Source organism: Gastrolobium bilobum, unplaced genomic scaffold (assembly GCF_033153095.1).
Source record: "Gastrolobium bilobum isolate Gb01-03AN ecotype WA unplaced genomic scaffold, APGP_CSIRO_Gbil_v1 utg13567, whole genome shotgun sequence".
Taxonomy (NCBI): domain Eukaryota; kingdom Viridiplantae; phylum Streptophyta; class Magnoliopsida; order Fabales; family Fabaceae; genus Gastrolobium; species Gastrolobium bilobum.
In genome coordinates this window covers 26,828-48,316 of record NW_026896060.1, presented here as the reverse complement: position 1 = coordinate 48,316, position 21,489 = coordinate 26,828, and the positions used below count along the sequence as shown (strand labels likewise).

At 35.5% G+C, this 21,489-nt stretch overlaps 1 protein-coding gene and 1 long non-coding RNA gene across 3 annotated transcripts in view; both read right to left on the bottom strand.

The window, feature by feature from the left end:
- The window catches only part of LOC133297544 (ankyrin repeat-containing protein BDA1-like), a 63,511-nt gene extending 49,819 nt beyond the window's left edge, over nucleotides 1-13,692 (bottom strand). Inside the window, exon 1 of the mRNA XM_061496714.1 lies at nucleotides 13,153-13,692. Within this exon, the coding sequence (XP_061352698.1) occupies nucleotides 13,153-13,692 (540 nt within the window). The remainder of the gene's footprint in view (nucleotides 1-13,152) is intronic.
- A 1,041-nt stretch (nucleotides 13,693-14,733) lies between these two features.
- LOC133297545 (uncharacterized) lies at nucleotides 14,734-17,584 on the bottom strand. 2 transcript variants are annotated; one of them, XR_009749656.1, is made up of 6 exons: nucleotides 17,444-17,584; nucleotides 17,120-17,286; nucleotides 16,909-17,013; nucleotides 15,857-15,935; nucleotides 15,202-15,263; nucleotides 14,734-15,070 (listed from the first exon to the last, which is right to left on the bottom strand). It is a non-coding gene; the product is annotated as an uncharacterized LOC133297545 (long non-coding RNA). The 2 variants fall into 2 exon arrangements; XR_009749655.1 differs by lacking the exon at nucleotides 15,857-15,935.
- Nucleotides 17,585-21,489: the final 3,905 nt, after the last annotated feature.

Here is a 21,489-nt window from a genome sequence, read left to right as displayed (position 1 = left end):
TAAAATACAGTATGATTTTAGGTCCCCCTTCACACACCCTTGTCTTGTTAAACTAAATTTCGAACAAATGTCTTGAGTCTTTATATACTTGGAACCAATTCTGTTTTGAGCCTAGATGTGTACTAAGTCCCATTTAAATTATGTAGACAACATGATAAATAGGCTTCCCTCTTGCGCACCTGGAAGTAGAGAAGTAGAATATTATTAGGAAAAGAAACAGGGCAGAATCGATTGGGAATTAAGGATAAAAAGAGTAATAACGTGTGCTGCGTTTGGGAATTTCCTTGGAATGTGATCCTGACTTGTATGCTCTTGCTTAGGTGCGTTTGATTCTTGAATGTGGACCATTTCGCTGCTGTTTGGTAACCTATTTTGTGACAAGCGAGGTATGTGTTAGGTGGCATTACCTATTGTGATTATTAGCTAGAGTATAGAATTGTGAATTGTTGCTCACATGTGCCTGGACTGTATTCTGTTATATGTTATATGTGTGTTGCCTATGAATGTGACAAGATGGAAATGCTGCTATGAGAAATATTTGTTATGCAGCAGCTTGGTGTTGAAAACACATGAAAGATATGTTATTATAATGATGATGATGATGCTTGGTATTAAAAATACCTGAAAGATATGTTATATTGATGATGATTTAGTCATGCATTTTCATCATGCATCTGTTTCTCTTGTGTGTGCGAAGCATAACATGGCATATAGCATTGTGCATCCATTTGGGAACCACAATATATAATGTAAGTAAGCATACGATTGAGCACACATCATATAGGCATCCCTTCGGTACCAGGGCATGGGACACTTGGCTTCCGTCCGCATAGGCCACAGTTGGAATTCACCTTTGAGGGAGCCATTATGGAATATCCACTGTGTATGTTAGTACGCGCACGACGGTGCTATGAGCGTAATGATGGCGTTATATACGCACTATGATGATTATGGCGTCATATACGCACTATGATTATATGTTAGCATCTGTCCAGAAAAGTTATATGTTGATGAGATTGTTTTGGAATTTTGTACCTAGTCTAATATTGTTGCAATAATGATTTTGCTATCACACTACTGGGATTTTTCTCACCCTTTTGGGGCTGCTATTTTTATAAAATGGCACGAGGACACAAAAGCATATGAGGACATGGATTATTTGGATATTTGCTGTTAAATTCTGCTGTTGGACTTGCTGCTGTTACTGTTTTATTTGATGGATGACTGTATTAATTTGAGTAGTTTGGATTACTGTTGGATTTTGATTTTATTGCTGTTTTAAGACTTTTATGATCAGCAAGTATTTTGGAAACAAATTCTAGAAACGTTTTGCGAAAATAATTTCCGATGTTTTATTAAGTGCTGATTTTTAAACAGTTTCGCGAGCACTTTGCGAGTCATGTTACGAGGGGCAAACGAACTCTGATTTACTATTATTTTATATGCACGTGAAGCCCCTGACGTGCTCTTTCCAGATTATATAGAATATGTTTTTGAATCGTTGAACTTGATTTTATACGAATTATTCAAGACAGAAACGTCTGCCAGAAAATTAATATTTTCAGCAAGTTAAGAAATTTTGAAAGTGCACTCTGATTTTCGTAAGGGAACTGATTTCAATTATAAGTTTTAATTAGCAACATCAAAATGATTTTTCAGTACTTAAGATAGGACGAACGAACTCTAATTCCGCTTAGCAAACAACTCGCTTGGATGCATACAAGGGAAGGTGTTACAGCCATTGGATAGAGTATTCTCCAGAACCTCTAGGTTACTGAGATATATTTGTATATATTTCCCCACTTTGGGGACTTTATTTCAGGAGGTAGCGGTGGTGCTGGAGCGGCGGGCAAGAGGCCCGTAGGATGATTTGGGCATAGGATCATTTTGCATTTTGAGGCCATTGGGCCTAGGCTAGACTTAGGTCATGAACAATGCATATGATTAGGATTATTGTTATCATTTTGTTCATGATGTATTTTGTCTAAGTTTAATCTTTTATTATCATGATTTACTTTGGAGCAATTATAATGTTTTATTTGAAAGTTATGGGTTGTAATTGTAATATGTCATTTGGAGGAGTTGTAAATTGTAATATGGAGATTTGATGTAACATTGAAATATGTAATATGATGAAAGGGCAATAGGCCTATTCTAGGAGATAAATGATGCTTTATGATTCAAAGAATGCATATAAATGGGATCATGTGATTGACATAAGTCAAGTTGAGAAAGTAAGCATGAATGATGTATATTGATTAAATTGGATATAAACTATGATGAGTTGTAAGAGCACCAAGGCATTGCTGGTCCTTGTGTGCCACCCAATGATTATTAGGTACAAATTGAGGACAGAGAGCACTTTTGCAATTTGGGATTTATTGGAAAAACAAAGGAAACTCTGGCGAATTTTCTACAAATTAGCAGAAATTAGGTGAACTTTGGGAGAGAATATCTCCCTCCAGAGGAGTCCGATAGGGACTTCCCATACGCCATTTTGAAGCTTGGGATGTCCTATATCTGGTGTTAAAATTTGAGAAAATGCTTAGTTGGGATTCGGCCTGTAGAAGGAAGAGAACACGGACTGCTCATGTGGCCACTGCACATGCGGCTGATCTGTTGCGAGATTGGGAAAATTATTTTCGCTTCGTTTCTTGGTAAAATTAAGTGTATGATATATCAAATTGAAGCTTGAGGTGTTTATTTTACTGTATAAATTTTTTAGAGCAATTGGTTGAGTGGATTTTCCAAAATAATTGATTGAGTGAAGGCTGTTTGGAGCCGATTTGAGGTTGGCTGACAGATTTGTTTGTCTAACTTCAAACAGCGATATCCGGAGCAAACGAGAACTTTATGACTCGTGTAAGAACTTTCTAGAAAGATAATTAAGTCTAGAATAACATACTAAAAGATGAAAGGCTTGTAGAAAATGTAAATGTGAGATTTAAGCTAAGTGGGTTTATGGGAACCCCTTAGTGACTTGAGAGAAGTGTTTTATGATAAGTAAGTAGTTTATAATATTATTCTGCAAAGAGTTTATAGTTACGGTCACAACTTTTATTTATTACGCTTTTTATTGTTTTAAATGCTCGCGTAATAAACGAAAAAAGTTTACTCGCATTTTTATAAATGAATTGCTGTGATTGTAACTACGCTTAATATCATAATTAATGTTAACAATACCGGTGTATAACGGGTTGTTACAGTGGTGATGGCGGCATGGTGGTGATAATGGTGGTGGTGGTGGTTGCAGCGGTGGTAGTTGTGCTGGTGGTGATGGCGGCATGGTGGTAGTGATGGGTGGAGGTGGTGGTGATGGTGGCGGTGGCATCGTGGTGGTGGGGGGGTGGTCACGACAGCACTAGTGGTACAATGGCGGCACGACGATGGTGGCGGTGGTCGTGTTGGGATGATGGTGGTGGTGGTGATGATGATAGAGATGAAGAGTGATTAAGAGAGATAAGTGTTTCTCATTTTGTGCCCGGGAACAAAAAAGCAGAAATTTTCTGATTCTTTTTTATGTTCTCCAACACAAAAATTAATCCGGTTCATCCCGGGAACAAAAAATAAACCGGTTTTACGAAACGAGTTTTCTATCCATTTCTGTTCCCGGGAACAGAAATTAAAAAAAAAAAGTTGATTCCAGGAAAGTTGTCATTCAGAAAACTGATCCTATGCTTGTGAGTTTTTGTTTTTGTTTGTTTTTTGCGCCTTTTTTTTTTTCCTTTTTGCATTCACTCTTACGCTTACTATAAAGAGTTGAAGGTTTAAGCCTTAGCTAATTGATTTAAATGTTTTTTTTTTCAAGCTGAAAAGAAAACTTGTTTATTAATTTGGTTAAGTTAGAGTAGACAAAAAAAATAAGTTAGGTCACATGCCCTTAATAGACCAGTAAGACCACCTAACTTATTCCGACTCTTACTGTAATTTAATTAGTTGGCATTGATAGTTTGTTATTATTTGTGTCATTTTTAAAAATATTACATTAGAAATTAAAAACATAATTCTTAATTTTGTATGAAAACCTACGAAATAAGAAAATAAATTTAACGTCATTATTATATAGTACTGTAATTGAAAGTTTGAGACTATAATTCTAAATGTTGTAAGAAAACCTAATGAGAGAATAAATTAAGAGGTTTATTAATCTCCTTTTATAGGAAATTTTTTCTCTCTAACTACACTCACAAACAGCAATGGGACCCACCAAAACAAGAAAGAGAAAAAAATAAATAAATTGATCCCACCTTAATTTTCATGCTATCTTCTTTGACAGAAGAATAGTAAAACCCATAAATTAAACACTATTACTTTAGGAATTAAAGAATCAGGTTTATTAATTGATAAAGAACGTGCAAATTATTTTATTTGTTTCAATGGAGATGGTGATAGCTATTCATTGATGTAAGCGTTAAGATTACAATTTAACATACGAACATAGCTTTATTGATTAATTATTACACAAGCAAAGATCTTATTAGACACCAAGAATAAAATAGTATTGCCTAAAGGGCACGGCATTATTCAGTAGGTTTTGTATAATTATGGCATTTATGATATGTTATACTTCATTGATCAAAACATCAGTTTCTTTTGAAATTGTCCAACTATCTCATAGTTCTTGGATTGACCTTAATTGTGCTAACTATGCACCAAGGCCAGTATAAATTTATGAAAAAAAAATATTTGAGCAATTGTGCACGCAAGTTTCAAAATATTACAAAGTTAAAATGTTGATTCATTCATAAACTGAAATAATTTGAAAGAGCACAAATTACAAAACAAATTACGGATATAAAAACAATACTTATATGGTTGACCAATTGCCCTGAGTACCTTATATCTGCTACCCCAAAACCTTGATTGGTGTTCCCTATTCAGTGTGTCGCACTACATATTTCGGCTAATAATATTATATAGCCCCTAATGATCAACTAAACAAAGTGGCAAATTAGCAGAAATACTTTAACTACCATATATTTCCTGCTCTACTATTCCCTGTTTGGAATATCCTTGGAACCTCATTGAACTGTCTTATAAGTATCCATGACAGCATCACGCAAAACCCGATTACAGAAACGAAAATGGCATGTGATATAGCAGAGGCAGGGGATATCACCTTTAAAGAACAGAGATAGGAAAGAACAAGCCAGAGCAGTGGCCCGGTCACTGTAGTGGCCAACGTCAAACTTGAAATCAGAAGATTAATTGTCATAATTGATAGTAAAAGGGAAAACGTATTCACAGCGGATATGAATAAGAAATCAGTATCAGGCATGACCGATGTCCCGGCGTTTCCTCCGGTAGCAGTAGCTGTGGAATTGAGGGAAGTAGAGTATTAAGAAACTTGACTAAACTCATATTATTGATGAAAGAAATGAGAAAACTGAATTAATGAAAGATACATCACGAAGTGGTTTATATACCAGTATGCAGAAGCAAAGAAAGTTAAAGAAAGTAAAGCGGGTAACTGAGATTAACTGATAACTAACTCAACTAATAACTAACTTATAAACTAACTGAAAATATCTAACTGAAATTTAACTGCTGATTGTTACTACTGTATTACCCCCCTCAAGTTGGGAGATGTATATCTTTTATCCCCAACTTGGACAAAAGAGTGTGAAATGGAAGTGGATGTAAAGCCTTGGTATAAATGTCAGCAATTTGAGCAGTGGAGCGGATGGGCAGAAGATGTATAAGACCTGTAGTGATTCTTTCATGAATTATATGAAAGTCAATGTCAATATGTTTGCTTCGTTCGTGAAAAGTTGGATTGTGTGCAAGGTGGATTGCATATTGGTTATCACAAAAAACAGAAATAGGTCTAGACAGAGGAAGGTGAAGGTCCCTGAAGAGGAAAAAGAGCCATTGAAGTTCACAAGAGAGGCTGGCTAGAGCTCTGTATTCTGCCTCTGACGAAGAACGGCTAACAGTGGTTTGCTTCTTAGATCTCCATGAGATAAGGGCAGATCCTAGAAAGATGCATTGACCAAAAATTGAGCGCCTTGTATCAACACAGCATGCCCAATCTGCATCTGCGAACCTAGTGAGAGCAAGTTGATTTTGAGAAGGAAAGAAGATTCCTTTGGATGGTGATCCTTTCAGACATCTTAAAACACGAAGTGCAGCTTGAAAGTGAATCATCATGGGCTTAGCTACAAACTGGCTAAGTTGTTGAATTGAAGAATTGATGTCAGGTCTGGCTGTGGTCAAGTAGAGTAATCGTCCAACTAATCTTCTATATTCAGCTGGATCATGATAGGCATCACCTTGGTCTTTCTGTAATTTGATTGATGGGTCCATGGGAGTTTTATATGGTTTTGCAGCAAGTAGTCCTGCATCTGAAATTAATTCCAAAGCATACTTTCTCTGATTGATGAGAAGGCCAGATTTAGAACGGGCAACTTCTTAGCCCAAAAAGTATCTGAGAGAGCCCAAGTCTTTGATCTTAAACTGTGAATCAAGTTGCTCCTTCACACGTGTGATTTCTGCAAGACAATTGCTAGTAAGGACAATGTCATCGACATATATAAGGAGATATGTGAAATTGGTTCCATCTTTTCGAATCAGTAAAGAGTGGTCAGTTGCTGATTGTGTGTATCCAAGATGCAGAATAAAAGACACCAATTTTGCGTTCCTTTGGCGACTAGCCTGCTTTAGACCATAGAGAGATTTGGTTAAAAGACAAACTTGATTTGATTTAGTGCTGTTCATACCTGGAGGAAGAGACATGTAGACTTCCTCATGCAATTCTCCATGTAGGAATGCATTATTAACATCCAGTTGTTCTATGAACCATCCTTTGGTTGTGGCTATCGCAAGGAGAGTTCTAACAGTAGTTATCTTAACAACTAGAGAGAAAGTCTCAAGATAATCAATTCCTTCAAGTTGGGTGTAGCCTTTGGCTACTAATCTGGCCTTGAGCCTTTCGATGGAGCCATCAGCTTTATATTTGATTTTATATACCCATTTGCAGCCAATGGGTATCTTGCCTGGAGGAAGATCAACAAGTTTCCAAGTTTGATTTTGATCTAAAGCTGTCAATTCATCATTCATGGCCTTTCTCCAGCAGTCAAGTTTGGATGCTTGGGAATATGATTTGGGTTCTGTCTGGGAGCTCACATTTAAGCAAAAGTGTTTAAAGGTATTTGAACATTTGTCATAGGATAAAACAGATGAAAGAGGATGTGGTGTATTCATACCTAAGGAAGATTGACCAGTTGGAGCAGTTGATGATAAAAGACAATGATAATCTGTCAAATATTTGGGTTGAGTTCTCATTCTGTCAGATCTTCGAAGATAATTTGCGAAATCAGGGGATGAGGGATTGACAATTGTTTGTGGCTGATTGTTACTGTTGTAATGTAGTTGATTTGCAGAATGGTTAGTATGTGGTATGTTGGTTCGATTGGAATTAAGTAAGAGGTCATCAAGGGTATCTGGTGATGAATTTGTGATGACATTAGGATTATGGTTTCTGAGTGTGGTATGAGGAGTTTTGAAAGAAAATTGTTTTTCATAGAAAATGAAATTTCTGGAAACAGAGACAGTGTTGGTAGAAGTGTTTAAAAGAAGGTATCCTTTTGTGGCTGCTTTGAATCCAAGAAAAATGCTTTTAAAAGCTCTTGGAAAAAATTTTGTTCTGTCTTTTTTCAAAGTGGATGCATATGCAAGACTGTTACGTACAGTAACTAATGAAGAACATTGCTAAGGCTATATTGTTAGGGGCTTAAGGCTGTTAGTGAATGGCGTAAGTGATTGTAATAGTTAGTGTCACATGTGTGTAGAATGCTTAGTTAGAGCTAGTTAGTTAGAGTCACGTGGGATGTATCTTGGGTACTATGTGGGTATCAAAGTGAAGTATAAAAGTCAGAAGAATGTAACCAATTCATTGCTTGAATAATATTGAAACTTTTACCCATTTTCATTGTTCTTTTTGTTCTCTCTTTCCTATTGCTTAGGTAGAGTGTAACATTGGTGCTTTCATCATGAACACCATCGAGATCATACAAATGCAGCAGCTCACCAAAGATGATGTTGCTATGCAGAAAATTGCCAAGGACCTTGCTTCTTTAAGGTTGAAGATGGAACAGGGGTTCGATGAAAACCAGAAATAGTTTTCTTGGTTGATTGCTCAGTTGCAAAATATCAATAAGCATCTTCTTGCTATGAGACCACTGATCATACAACCACCTACTCAACCATCTTCTCAAGAACCAGTTTCAGTGCAAGATTATGAGCAAAGTGATTCAGCGGGTCTGCGTCCCCTGTTTCATCAGCTTTCTCAGCAATCAATTTTTGTTGTTTTTCAAGAAAATCATAAACCTTCTCATGATCAAACAGAGACACATTCAAACCCACACAGCCATGGAAAGAAAAAAACGGTTGATCTGCTTTCACCGTCGAAGTCTTTTATCTCTCGGTCGTCTCTTGATCCAATTGACAAATACTCACTTCCACATCGTCATGGAAGGACCCAAACGGTTGATCCGCGTTCGCTGTCGAAGTTTGTTCGCATGGAGATTCCTGCCTTTGAGCCAGATCGTTCGTTAGCGGGGATGCAAGGGTTGTTTGATACATTCCAAAGCATACCCACGTTTTTAGCTATAGAGATTCACAACAAGATCAACATTGGGTTTTCCAAACACTACCAGTGGATTCTATTCCATTACATGATGTCCATTTTCCACTATTTGTTGTTGATGTCGTCAGGTCAGAATAACTGTATGGATTATTTTCCTTGGGACCCAGGAAGACCCTTCATTTTTGTTGTTTTCCAAGCTCTGCTGCCTATCAATTTTTTCCCCTTCTGTCCATGTTCTGTCTTGACGCTGTTTCGTGGAGAACATGGTGCGGCACCAACCTTACCAAATTTGTTTCATGAGACTGAAGATGCCTTAAAAATTCACTATCCGTCCTTGAACCTTGAGGACAAGGTTCCTGTCAAAGGAGGATCGAGTGTTACGTACAGTAACTGATGAAGAACATTGCTAAGGCTATATTGTTAGGGGCTTAAGGCTGTTAGTGAATGGCGTAAGTGATTGTAATAGTTAGTGTCACATGTGTGTAGAATGGTTAGTTAGAGCTAGATAGTTAGAGTCACGTGGGATGTATCTTGGGTACTATGTGGGTATCAAAGTGAAGTATAAAAGTCAGAAGAATGTAACCAATTCATTGCTTGAATAATGTTGAAACTTTTACCCATTTTCATTGTTCTTTTCGTTCTCTCTTTCCTATTGCTCAGGTAGAGTGTAACAAAGACATCCAAAGACTTTTAAATGAATTAAAGTGGGAGGTTCAGAATAGAGTAAATCATATGGTGATTTATTTTGTAAAAGAGGAGAACATAATCTGTTCATGATGTGAACAACATGTGTAACAGCAAAACACCATAGGTTTGATGGAAGATTGGCTTGAAAATATAAGGATCTAGCAATGTTAAGGATGTGTTGGTGTTTTCTCTCAACTATTCCATTTTGTGGGGGCCATTCTACACAAGATTGTTGATGTACAATTCCTTTGCTAAGGAAAAATTCGTTCATTGAAAACTCAACTCCATTGTCACTTCTTAAAGTTTTTATTGTTGATTGGAACTGAGTTTGAACAAAACTAATAAATTTTTTGACATTTGTTCTAGTTTCAAATTTACATTTCATTAGTATGATCCATGTGAATCGACTGAAATCATAAACTATGGTAAGGAAGTATCTATGATTGTGTATTGAAGGAATAGAATAGGGTCCCCAAATATCAGCATAAATTAATTCAAAAGGTTTTATACTTTTGATGGAACTAAGAGAATAAGGAAATTTCTTTTGCTTTGAAAGATGACATGTATCACAAGGAATTGTATTTTTACAAGAAATAAAGGGAAAATGTAAGTACATGGCTTTAAGAACAGAATCAGATGGGTGATTTTCTTCTTGATCTGAGGTTGTATTTGTAACATCCCGAGGGCTGACGAGGGCGGGGAGTGATCGCCGGTGCGAAAGGGCATGGACAAGGAGCGGCTCCTGACAGGCTTCCAGCTGGGGGTTACATGAACGAATGAATCGAATCGACACCCGAAAGAGAGGGATTCGAAAGACTATGTAGGTATGAGGCTGCACAGTTTGGGATAGCTTATAAGAATTAATTGGTACTACCTATACTAACAAGATGCATCTGCTTTTCGGTAGCCCGGAACAGAAGAACTCCATAGTTAAGCGTGCTTGACTTGGAGAAATTCTGGGATAGGTGACCTCCTGGAAAGTTTTCCCGGGAAGTGTGCGAGTGAGGAAAAAGCACACTGAAAAGTCTCGTGTTAGTATGTGGAGATAGTCGTTGATTCTTGAAGCGGCCGGGCGTTACAGTATTATTACAAGAACTCGAATTGACAGAATATCTTTGTATTTCATCATCATGTTGAAGAATGTATAATCCATTCAACAGCTTAGCTGAACCAATCGTCCTCCTTGATGAAATCTGTATAATGGAACAGGTTAGATCTTTAAAAATGGCATAACAACAAAGATCATGTAAGAGTTTGTTTATGGAAATCAGATTAACATGAAAATTTGGAACAAAAAGGACATTTTTCAATGTTATGGTATCTGATAGTCTAATGGTGCCTGAATGAGAAGCAATTATTTTCGACCCATCAAGTACTATGATTTGTATAGGTTTGATTTTGCTAATGAAAGAAAATTGGGAAGTTGAATTAGCTATGTGGTCAGTAGCTCCAGTGTCCAGGATCCAAAAAATAGGGTTCTCACCTGTATTTGCAGAATCAACATTAAAAACAGAAGTTTGAACCATATTGGAGGCATGTGAAGGAATGGTTTCCTTTGATTTCTGTAGTAGATTCAGCAATTCTTGATGCTGTTCTTTGGTGAAGTTTGCTCCCAAAGTGGATTCAGAATGATCAATGGTATCTTCCTGTGAATCTTCAATAGCTAAATTAGCCATATGACTTCTTGTTTGATATCCAGGAGGAAAACCATGTTTCCTATAAAAGGTTTCAACTGTATGATTTGTCATCTTGCAATAAATGCAAAATTTCGATACATTGCCTCTACCTCCTCCATAGTTTCTTCTGCCTGCAACTCCTCCATAGTTGCTTCTGCCTGCAAATCCACGACCTCTACCTGCAAATCCATCCCTGCCTCTGCCTTGTTCAATTGCATTAGCAAAAACTTGTTGCTCAGGTTGAGTGATTGATCCATTATCGAGATTCAACTTTCTTTCCTGTTGAATTACTAAAGAAAATGCTTTATTAACACCTGGTAAAGGTTCAATAAGCATTACCTGTGATCGAACGTGTGAAAAATGGTCATTGAGACCTTTCAAGAATCTGATTACTCTACTTCTTTCTCTTATTGACTTCACTTGATTTATAAGGTCACAGCTGCAAGCTGGTTGACATCTGCATGATGGAATAGGTTCAAGATTATCCATTTCTTCCCATAAATTCTTGAGTTGGGTGAAATAATCAGCAACTGAAAATACTCCTTGTTGCGTTTTGAGAATATCATCTTCAAGATCAGAAAGACGAAATACATCTGACTGTGCAAATCTTTCTTTTAAATCATTCCAGACATCAATAGCTTTATCAGCCCACAAAACTGACTGTGCTATGGATTCTGAAATCGATTTATGGAGCCAAGAAAGAATCATGGTGTTGCATCTATCCCAAGCGATGAACATGGGATCTTCAGGTTCTGGAATGTTGATTCTGCCTTCAACAAAAGTAAGCTTGTTTTTGGATCTAAGAGCCATTCTCATAGCTCTAAACCAAGTATGGTAATTCTTGCCATTTAAGGGTGGTGAAACAAGAACCAGAGAAGGGTTCTCATTTGGGTGAAGATAAAAGGCATTGGTTGGATTTGTTAAGAAATCAGGAAGAGGTATTGGAATTTGAGGTGCAGGAACTTGAGGTGCATGATTTTGATTTGCCATCATAAAAGAGAGATGAACTTCAATGGAATTATCTAAAACTGAAGAAACGATTCTGATATTCAGAGCTCTGAATTGAGCTCTGATACCATATTAAGAAACTTGACTAAACTCATATTATTGATGAAAGAAATGAGAAAACTGAATTAATGACATATACATCACGAACTGGTTTATATACCAGTATACAGAAGCAAAGAAAGTTAAAGAAAGTAAAGCGGGTAACTGAGATTAACTGATAACTAACTCAGCTAATAACTAACTTATAAACTAACTGAAAATATCTAACTGAAATTTAACTGCTAATTGTTACTACTGTATTATAGAGTTCACATTATTATCCCCGGCGTTTGCCTGATAAACTCCACCAGGGGGGCTCAGTGCAAATTGAAAAGTTGCGGTTGCAACAAGAGCAGCAACTACCATTAAAGCATTGCGTTGGTCCTCTGTTATCTTCATTGAGCGAAGTACATAAATGATTATTTTATCCATATTTGTGATCTTTGATATTAGCTTGTCTGCAAGAGAGGGAGCGTTAGTAACTGATGAACCACGTCTTGCTCCAGCTCTCACTAATATGCTTTTCATCTCTGCGTTATTGGTTGCTGCTATGTCTAATGCTGTTGAGTTTACCAAACTCTTGGAGTTCAAATTCCTCAAAGTCTTTACCAACAATTGAAGCGGCTGTGCTACCAAGGAATCAAATTAATGAACAATGTAATTGTTAGAGATTAAATTTAACTATAAAACCTCTCAGTTTTAGAGATTAATGTTCCAATTAGAGAAAAGAAAAAGAAAAGAGAGAGATCATTTAGCCATCTAAAATATCAGTTGACCTCTAACAGGGACCACTACTAATGGACTAACTTAGTTCAACACCAACAAAGTAACAAGTTATCATGTCTCAACTCAAAATCTTATGATATTAGAATCATGGGTTCCTCCACTTATATGATTTTTACATAGCCCATTATTAATCAAAATGTTGAATATCCCAACATAAAATCTTCACCATAATCGGTGTACTGTTAAGTGTCTATCGGATCTGCATAAAAGAGATGACAGAAGTAATGAAACAAAACTGAATTGTTTATTCAAGGATGACTTCAGAATACCTGTGGTTCAGATAGATATTCTTTTTCACTAATAGTTATGAATCAAAAGTAAGTTCAAAATATAGATAGAAGGATACCTGTGATGTGGGTCACCTAAGACTGCTGAAATGTGCAAAATGGTGTTGCCTTCCTCATCCTTCCAGTTCAATATTCTTCTTTCTAACTTCATGGCATCTCTCAGGACTGATTTCTTGAGCCAGCCAACCAAGACTTGAAGAGCCCTGTACTGTCTATTTTTCACAGCAATATGCAGTGCAGTCTCACTTCTCACAGTTACATCTTCAATTGAATCCGGGCAAGCAGACAGGAACTCAGCTAAAAGGTTAATTTCTCCGGTTTGACTTGCTAAATGCAGAGGAGTTATGCCTTCCCTCCCTTTGACTCGGTCAAGGTCTTTATTGATTTGAACAAAGCGAATCACCATTCTATTTTGGCCTTTTTGTAAAGCAACGTGGATAGGGCTGAATCCTCGCCCATTCAACTTCCCAGCAAACGATGGTTTCAATCTTATAATCTCAACAAATGGTATCATGTCAATGTCCTCCAAAACGCTTGGATTCTCCTGAATTACCGTGTAGAGACCCTCTATATCTCCCTGTTCAGCAACATCGTTCAAGCTGACATCACTCGTTGGGTTCATGATTAAAGCTATTATTCTTCAAAATGAAGCGTGATGAGTATGTAAGCTACTATTCTTTAGAATGAAGTAGGAGAAGTGTGTACCAATTGACAGAAAACTAAAGCCACTTTCGGTGGCATTTTTTTCCTTATGAAACAAATCGGCACTTCAACTATTCATTTCGCATAAGAAGCTGTGCAAATTGGAAGGTGCTTACAAATCACATGTTGTACTGTACCAATTTCGGAAAGTTGAAGAATAAGGAGTGGCCAAACACGGGATGGTTCTCTATAAATAGGGAACTTCGCCGACATTCCTTGTTTAAGAGAGTGTGTTTAGCATACCCACTTGGAGAGATAAACACACTACTAAAAAATGCATTTTTTTCGACGGAAAAATTCCGTCGAAAATGGTTAAAATTCCGTCGAAAATGAAGTTTTCGACAGAAATGAAGCCGTCGAATATCTCTCCGTGGGTAGCGATTTTTTTGACGTTATTAAGAATTTCGTCGAAAATTTTCTACAAAAAATAAATAAAGTTCCGTCGAAAAATCTTGTATTAATTTTTGACGGAAAATAAATTCCGTCGAAGATTTTTGACGGAAAATGAATGAAATTCCGTTGAAAAATCTTGTATTAATTTTCGACGAAAAATAAATTCCGTCGAAGATTTTTGACGGAAAATGAATTAAATTCCGTCGAAAAATCTTGTAATAATTTTCGACAGAAAACAAATTTCGTCAAAATTTTTCGACGAAAAATGAATGAAATTCCGTCGAAAAATTTTGTAATAGTTTTCAACGCAAAACAAATTCCGTCGAAATTTTTCGACATAAAATGAATGAAATTCCGTCGAAAAATTTTGTAATCAATTTGTACATAAAATGAATGAAATTTCGTAAAACACTATTGCCTCAATTTTCGACGAAATTGCCTTTTTGTCGATTTTTTTTATTTTGCTCTACAAAATTAATATCGATTTATGTTTTGCACCTGATAAACAAATATAATGAAAGTAAATAACATATCAAAATCATATTGATGTTAATATAATTATGTGTACAAAAGTTCTTTTTATATACTAATGAAAAAAGTCTATGTACAATAGGTCATGTACAATAGTCCATGTCATATACATCCAAACAAGATACATAAGTCATGTTGGTGAATGACCTACATAGTCATGGTCATCACCTAGGTCATGAGACCAGGGGGCTGAGTCTCGTCGTCATCCTCAGCATTTAATAATGCCTCAGGAAGCCTTCAGATAAGCTTCTCCATTTTTTCCATTCGCCTCTACATGATAACCATGAGACTATCCTGTTGCTCAACCCTTGTCTCTTGTTGTGGAGCCCTCTTCTATTATTGTTCAGCCCTTTCCTCTTGTTGTGCAACTGTACCTGTAGGCATGTAAAATATTTAATAACATATAAAGCACACCAAAAGAAGGATGAATCGCCATTCAGAAGACTGTAAGCATTATTAACATAATATATAATCTTAGTTATACATTAAAACAAAAAATACCTACTCATATTTTCCAATGGCTTCTTCAAATTGACAATTTACTGTTGCAAAGGTCATATTAACAGTCTGCAGATAAAAGTTGTAGATATAAGTTTGTGGTAACAAACAAAATTTATCAAGTACTATAAAGTAAGTACATATCAGGAAGTATTCTCCTTAACTTTTTATCCTCAAAATACACCAAAGAACTGCATAATCTCACACTAACCAATGTAAACAAAAATTGAGATCATAGCAACACACGGTTAAAACAATTAGAATTGTATCATTCATTTGTAATTGAATTGCAACAAGGTGGTCGACTATGATATGAGCATAAAACCAGGTATACTATAAGCATCCAGATGAAAGATCCTATCTAACTAGTTGATAGTGTCAAGAGAAAAGCATCTTAATATCATGTGGGGAAGGAGTTAAAATTACATAGTGGCCTCATCACTCAACAGTTGCTGAATGAATTCGTGTGGCATCTTAGTATCATGTGCCTATACCAATTTCACATAATTTCAATCAGTTTCCAGTGTTGCAAGAATTGCTTGAGCATATAATATAATAAAGTTGATTAGCCCTTGAATACTAAGAAACCTTTTATTTTTTAACATTAAAATAGAGAGAGAGGAAGAGATGAAAGAACATCTTTAGTAAGAACAATAACTCACCTTCAAAGCCTTTTCCTGGCAATTAGCCAAGAAACAACACCAACAACTCTGGAAACCCATAACTAACCTTGTAAGCACCCTGATATTCCCAATATGCACTTAAATTGTTGATTAATGAACATATGAATTAGGGAGGGGAAAAAAGAAGGAAAAGAGGCCAACAATAATTTATTTTCAATATATATAGTTACGTTAGTTTTATAAGTTACGTAAGTTATATATATATAACTTACATAACTAGTTTTATAAGTTATGTAAGTTATATATATATATATATATGAAGTAGGATCATTTGACACCAGTGTCAAATTTGAAGTTTGACACCTCATCTGAGAGCCGTTTGATCAAAAAAGATCAACGACTCTGATTTGTACGCATGTGACACCATTGATCTTTTTTGATCTAACGACTCTCAGATGAGGTGTCAAACTTCAAATTTGACACCGGTGTCAAATGATTCTACCTCTATATATATATATATATATATATATATATATATATATATATATATATAAAGTGACGTCATCCACACACATATCTTCTATGTTTTCACCCCAAGCCAACTCATTAGCTATATATATATATATATATATATATATATATATATATATATATATACTAACATAATGTTTCTTTCCACTTCTCTTAATATAGATAGAAGGATATCATAAGTCCTGCATGCTTCCTTTATGAGTGCTGTTATTAGAAGTCAAATATAACAAGTTACGAATTTGAAAATAATTAACACGACTCCACTATAAAATCTAGTGTAAGAAACACGAGATTGCAACATCAAGCAAGCAAGTACTCTCATATAAAATTTAATGAGTTACAGTTGCAGCAAACAAACACAGCCGACATGTTGGACTTGGCTGTGGATTATATCAAAGACCTTCAAAAGGAAGTTAAGGTATTCTAGAAAACTGACCTATCTCAATTCTCAACAATATCAATATGCCATTTATTATTATGAATCACTAACCATTCAATCACTAATTATCTTCCCATATATATCTATATATACTTTTGAATCTAAACATAAACATATTTACCTGTCTATAGCCAATACCGAGAGCTTATCCACCAAAACATCTATATGCAAAATCCTCTTCAACAGCTCCACTTGATTGATCTTTTATGAGCCCTGAACTATGAACCTAATAAAATAGCAAATAATTACCTACCACAAATCAAATGGAGCACTAAAAACTACCAAAAGAAATTAGTTTTACAAACAAGTTAAAATAAATTTCTATCAGTTACCTCATATTTACAGATATAGTAGAAATGCACCAAAAGTTGGCATTTGGGTAACAAATGTGAATGGGATCACCTTTCCATCGAAGTACTTTTCGCTCAAATGACCCAACACCCTTAGGCAAATTAAAGAGAAATTAAAGATTTTGATTCCCCCTTCATAGGCCGTACAACTATTTAAATGAGAAAAATTAAAGAGAAAGAAGATCAGTAGAGGCAAATGAGGGCATTCAAAGGTAAAATAAGAGTTACACATAATTGACGACAAAAATTCTGTACACGTTATTCCCATTCCAGAGGAAAAGAAATGAAAGACCGATTCAAAAATACCTCCAAATGTTCAAGAGGCAGAGGGATGCCAATCGTTCGCAGTCCCTTCCGGGTAGAGGCTTCTTACAACCAAAGGGTTTTGTTTCGGTACTCTCTCACTCGCCGGAAGTTCTGGTTCTGAACAGCGCCGCTACATAGTTGAAGAGGGATTGGGGTTTGAGAGAAATAAAGACGAAGAACATGATTATAAGAACCCGCACTGTTAATTAAGGAATTTAATTAATTAATATTGCAAAATTAGGAAATGATTTCATAATTGACCCTAATAATTATTAAGAGGCTTTAATAATTATGGTAAGTGATTAAGAATGTTGAAAGTCGTTTTTCGGAAGAAAAGTGCAGATACCGGTTCTGCTAGTCGGTATAAATGCGTACCGAAAAAGTATCCCGAAAAATTAATGTAAGTGCATGATAATTACTAGAATAATATATAGGACTTGTAAAATGAGTTTCAAGTCCAAATAATGAGAACTGGTGCCAGAAACTGATACTGGCTATGAAAAGCGCGTACCGGAAAGATGCTCCAAAAAATATAATAAAAATATGATAATTCTTGGAAAAATGTGTAGTTTCATATTCCAAAGTTTGGGATTAAAATGTTGAGCGTAGCAATTTAAGTTAATACTGCGTGTTTAATTGTTAAGTGGCTATATATACACTCACTAAGGGCACAATGCCCTAGAAAACTGCCTCTTCTTCGTGGGTTTTGGTGGCTGGTCGGATTGTGTCACTGTTTCATCCCTTTCTTCACCATTTCTTAAGCTTTGAGGCTTTCTCTTCCTTGAAAGCTTCTCTTAAACACTTTTGTGAGGGAGAGTCACCTTTGGGAAGGGGTTTGTGGTGCTTTTTCTGAGTTAGAGAACCTGTGTGAGGGAGTTTGAACTGTTGAGTTTTGTGTTTGAAGGGTGGGAGTCTCATTCTTAGCATTTTGATCTTCAAAGTGTCACCTTTGTGAAGAAAAACCTACTCTTATTGGTGTCATTTTCGTGCATCATGTTGAGTCAGCTTTGAGTGGCTGTTGTGAGCTCCAAGAGCATCTCCCTCCTCTATTTTTGAGTTGTGGTATGATCACCAACCTTTAACTTGAGTTTTAATGCTTAAAAATGGAAGCTTGATGCATGTTAAGGCTAAAAGATGATAACTTGTTGTTGGGTAATGCTTAACACACCTAGAAATGCATGTTTAAGTGTTTAAAATCGATAAAAACCCAACCTTTGAAGGATATCTTCACGAAATGCAGTTGTTGCATTCTGTCGTGAAATATCCGGATATCTGCCCGTGGAATATCCGGATATTGGATATCTGGATATGATATCCGGATATGGGGTTTTGGGATATCTAGATATTGGATATCCGGATATGGGAATCTGTATATTCGGATATTACATATCTGGATATGGACAGTGAGATATCCGGATATTGCATATCCGAATATGTTCCCGTGGAATATCCGGATATTCTGGGATTTCGTAGAACAGTAGCTGTGTTGTGTGTACAGTAGGCTATTGGGGGTTTGTGGACCCTAGATTGATGAAGTTGAACTTCTGTAATTAGTGGACTAAGCCAAAATCAGGTGATTAAGGGCTTATGGCTTTGTTGGAAGCCTTAAGACGTAAATCGTTAAGGAAAATGTAGTCTTTATGTTAATGCTTTTGAGTTATGTATCTTGATACACTTGCTGGTCCTAAATCAGATTGTGATCTGCTGTGTGTTAGACTTGAGCTGTGAGGACTCTTGGCATTGGATAGTGAGCTTGCAAGGTAAGCTTTCGTGTCCTCGGTTTAGCCATGTTGTGGTTCCACCATGTCCCATGGGGGTATGGTATATGCATGCTGTGTTACATGCTTTTGATGTTTTGGAAATGCTGTTGAGTTGTTATATGTTAGTGCCTTGTTGATATGCATGGAGGTGTTCCACCTATACGGTAAGCCTGAGTATGTAGAACATACAATAGGGTGAGGCTATGGGTGAGGTGCAAGCAGTGTTCCTTGTACTACATGTAGGAGATAGACGTATTCCTACATTTCACTGGCCAGTAGAATAGTGATTACACACATGCCATAGATATCTGTTGCACTACATAGTTTTGGAACTGATAATGATATAAATGCTTTTAGAACTTATATTGCACATGTAAGTGAGCTTGGGGTGGAAGATCCTTGAGGACCCTTTGTCTTACTGAGATTTCTTGTTTAGAGATCTCACCCCACGTTTGGGGAATGCTTATTTCAGGTTCAGGTAATGTTGAGACCTCAGGCGGCAGGAGGCCGGAGCTGAGTTAGATTTGCTGTTATATTATGCTGACATGTTATATGCTGGATATGCATGCTGCTTTATGTTTTTAGTTCGTGTTGTGATTATGATTATCTTGTTGAGACACTGTTGATTTGGTGAGCATGGAGGTTGTCCATGACACATAGACTTGTTTATGTCTTGTTTTATTTGGAGTTGTAATAATGTATCAGGATACGGTCTGGACTACGAGTTGTAGATCCGTGATTTTAGATACACACTTTATTTATATATTGAGGTATTTCAGTAGATGTCTTATTGCAATATACATACAGGAGATATTTTATAAAATTGATCAAGTAATCAAGATGGTAATTATAATGACGTCATAATTGAAAAGAAAAAGAATATTCCGCATTTTTAATTAAGCACCGCTTAATACGATGTAATGATAACACTACCGGATATATACGAGGCGTTACAATGATGAATGGGATATGAAAAAAGAAGTGTGAGTCGTGAATAACTTAGACAAAAGGGGACCTTTTAGCTTGTTCAAAATTAAAAGAGCGGAAAAAAATGGGAAATGAGGGAAGGTAAGAGAGCAAAAAGTCTATTTTTCTTTTTTTGGTAATTAGTCTAATTTTTTTAATCATTATAATATGTGTGGCAAAAAAATAAATATAACATACATAAATAAATATAAAAAAGAGTTAATAGGATATTCCATTTTTAGAAGAAAAAAAAAATTACAATGATATCAAGTAAAAAACTAGATAAAATAAAATAATATTTTATTGGAATTTTTATCAAAGTGTTTAAATGATATATTTGTAACCACAATGAGTGTAAGTGAAAATTTGAAATCATAATGGGTTAAATGATAAATTATTTAACCACAATAAAAATGATTTGCTTTTCCAAGCAACATACACAAGCATGGAAAATATTAGTTTCATGATTCAAACCTACCATTATCAGCTAAATAAATTAATCAATTCTGCAATAAATTAAAATTAAATATCAATAAAATTATATCAAATATTTCCCTTAATATTATACATCTCAAGCATTAATCAATTCTACATATTTAATGTCTAATAAATGTTGATTTATTTATTATTTTCTTTTTGGAAAATAGAATAAACAATGAACATGATTTGCTTATTTCCAAGTGGCCTAATATATTAATTTTTATTTTTATTTTATATTTTTTATTTTTTATACTACTTGTGATAGCTCACTCTCTCTCCTAAATCCATTTCATCCTATTTTATTAATTAAACAGACTTTTTGAATGATTTTATTTTATATTATGCTATTTGGATATACATTAAATTTATAAATATTTATGAAATTACTAGTACTATTGATTGTATATTTTGTTTGGATAAATTTTTATTGTCTTACTTTTTTAAAACAGGATAACAGGCTCACCCAGGCTTTTATTTTTTGTAAATAAGATAGGCCACAAGCTGAAATTATATTCATAACAGGTAACAGGCTTGGTCAGGCTGACACATTTAGTTTTTTGTAATGGTTTTCAACAGAATTCCTTTTGCGTGGAAAATCTTCGACGAAATCGGATTTCCGTCGAAAAATTCATGAATATAATTTCTTTTTTGATTTATTTTATTGTATTGGTATTCGACGGAATTCCTTTTCCGTGGAAAATCTTCGACGGAATCGAAATTCCGTCGTAAATTTCTAGAATATAATTTTGTTTTTGATTTATTTTTTTGTAATGGTTTTCGACGGAATTCCTTTTTCACGGAAAATCTTCGACATAATCGGATTTCAGTCGAAAAATTCAT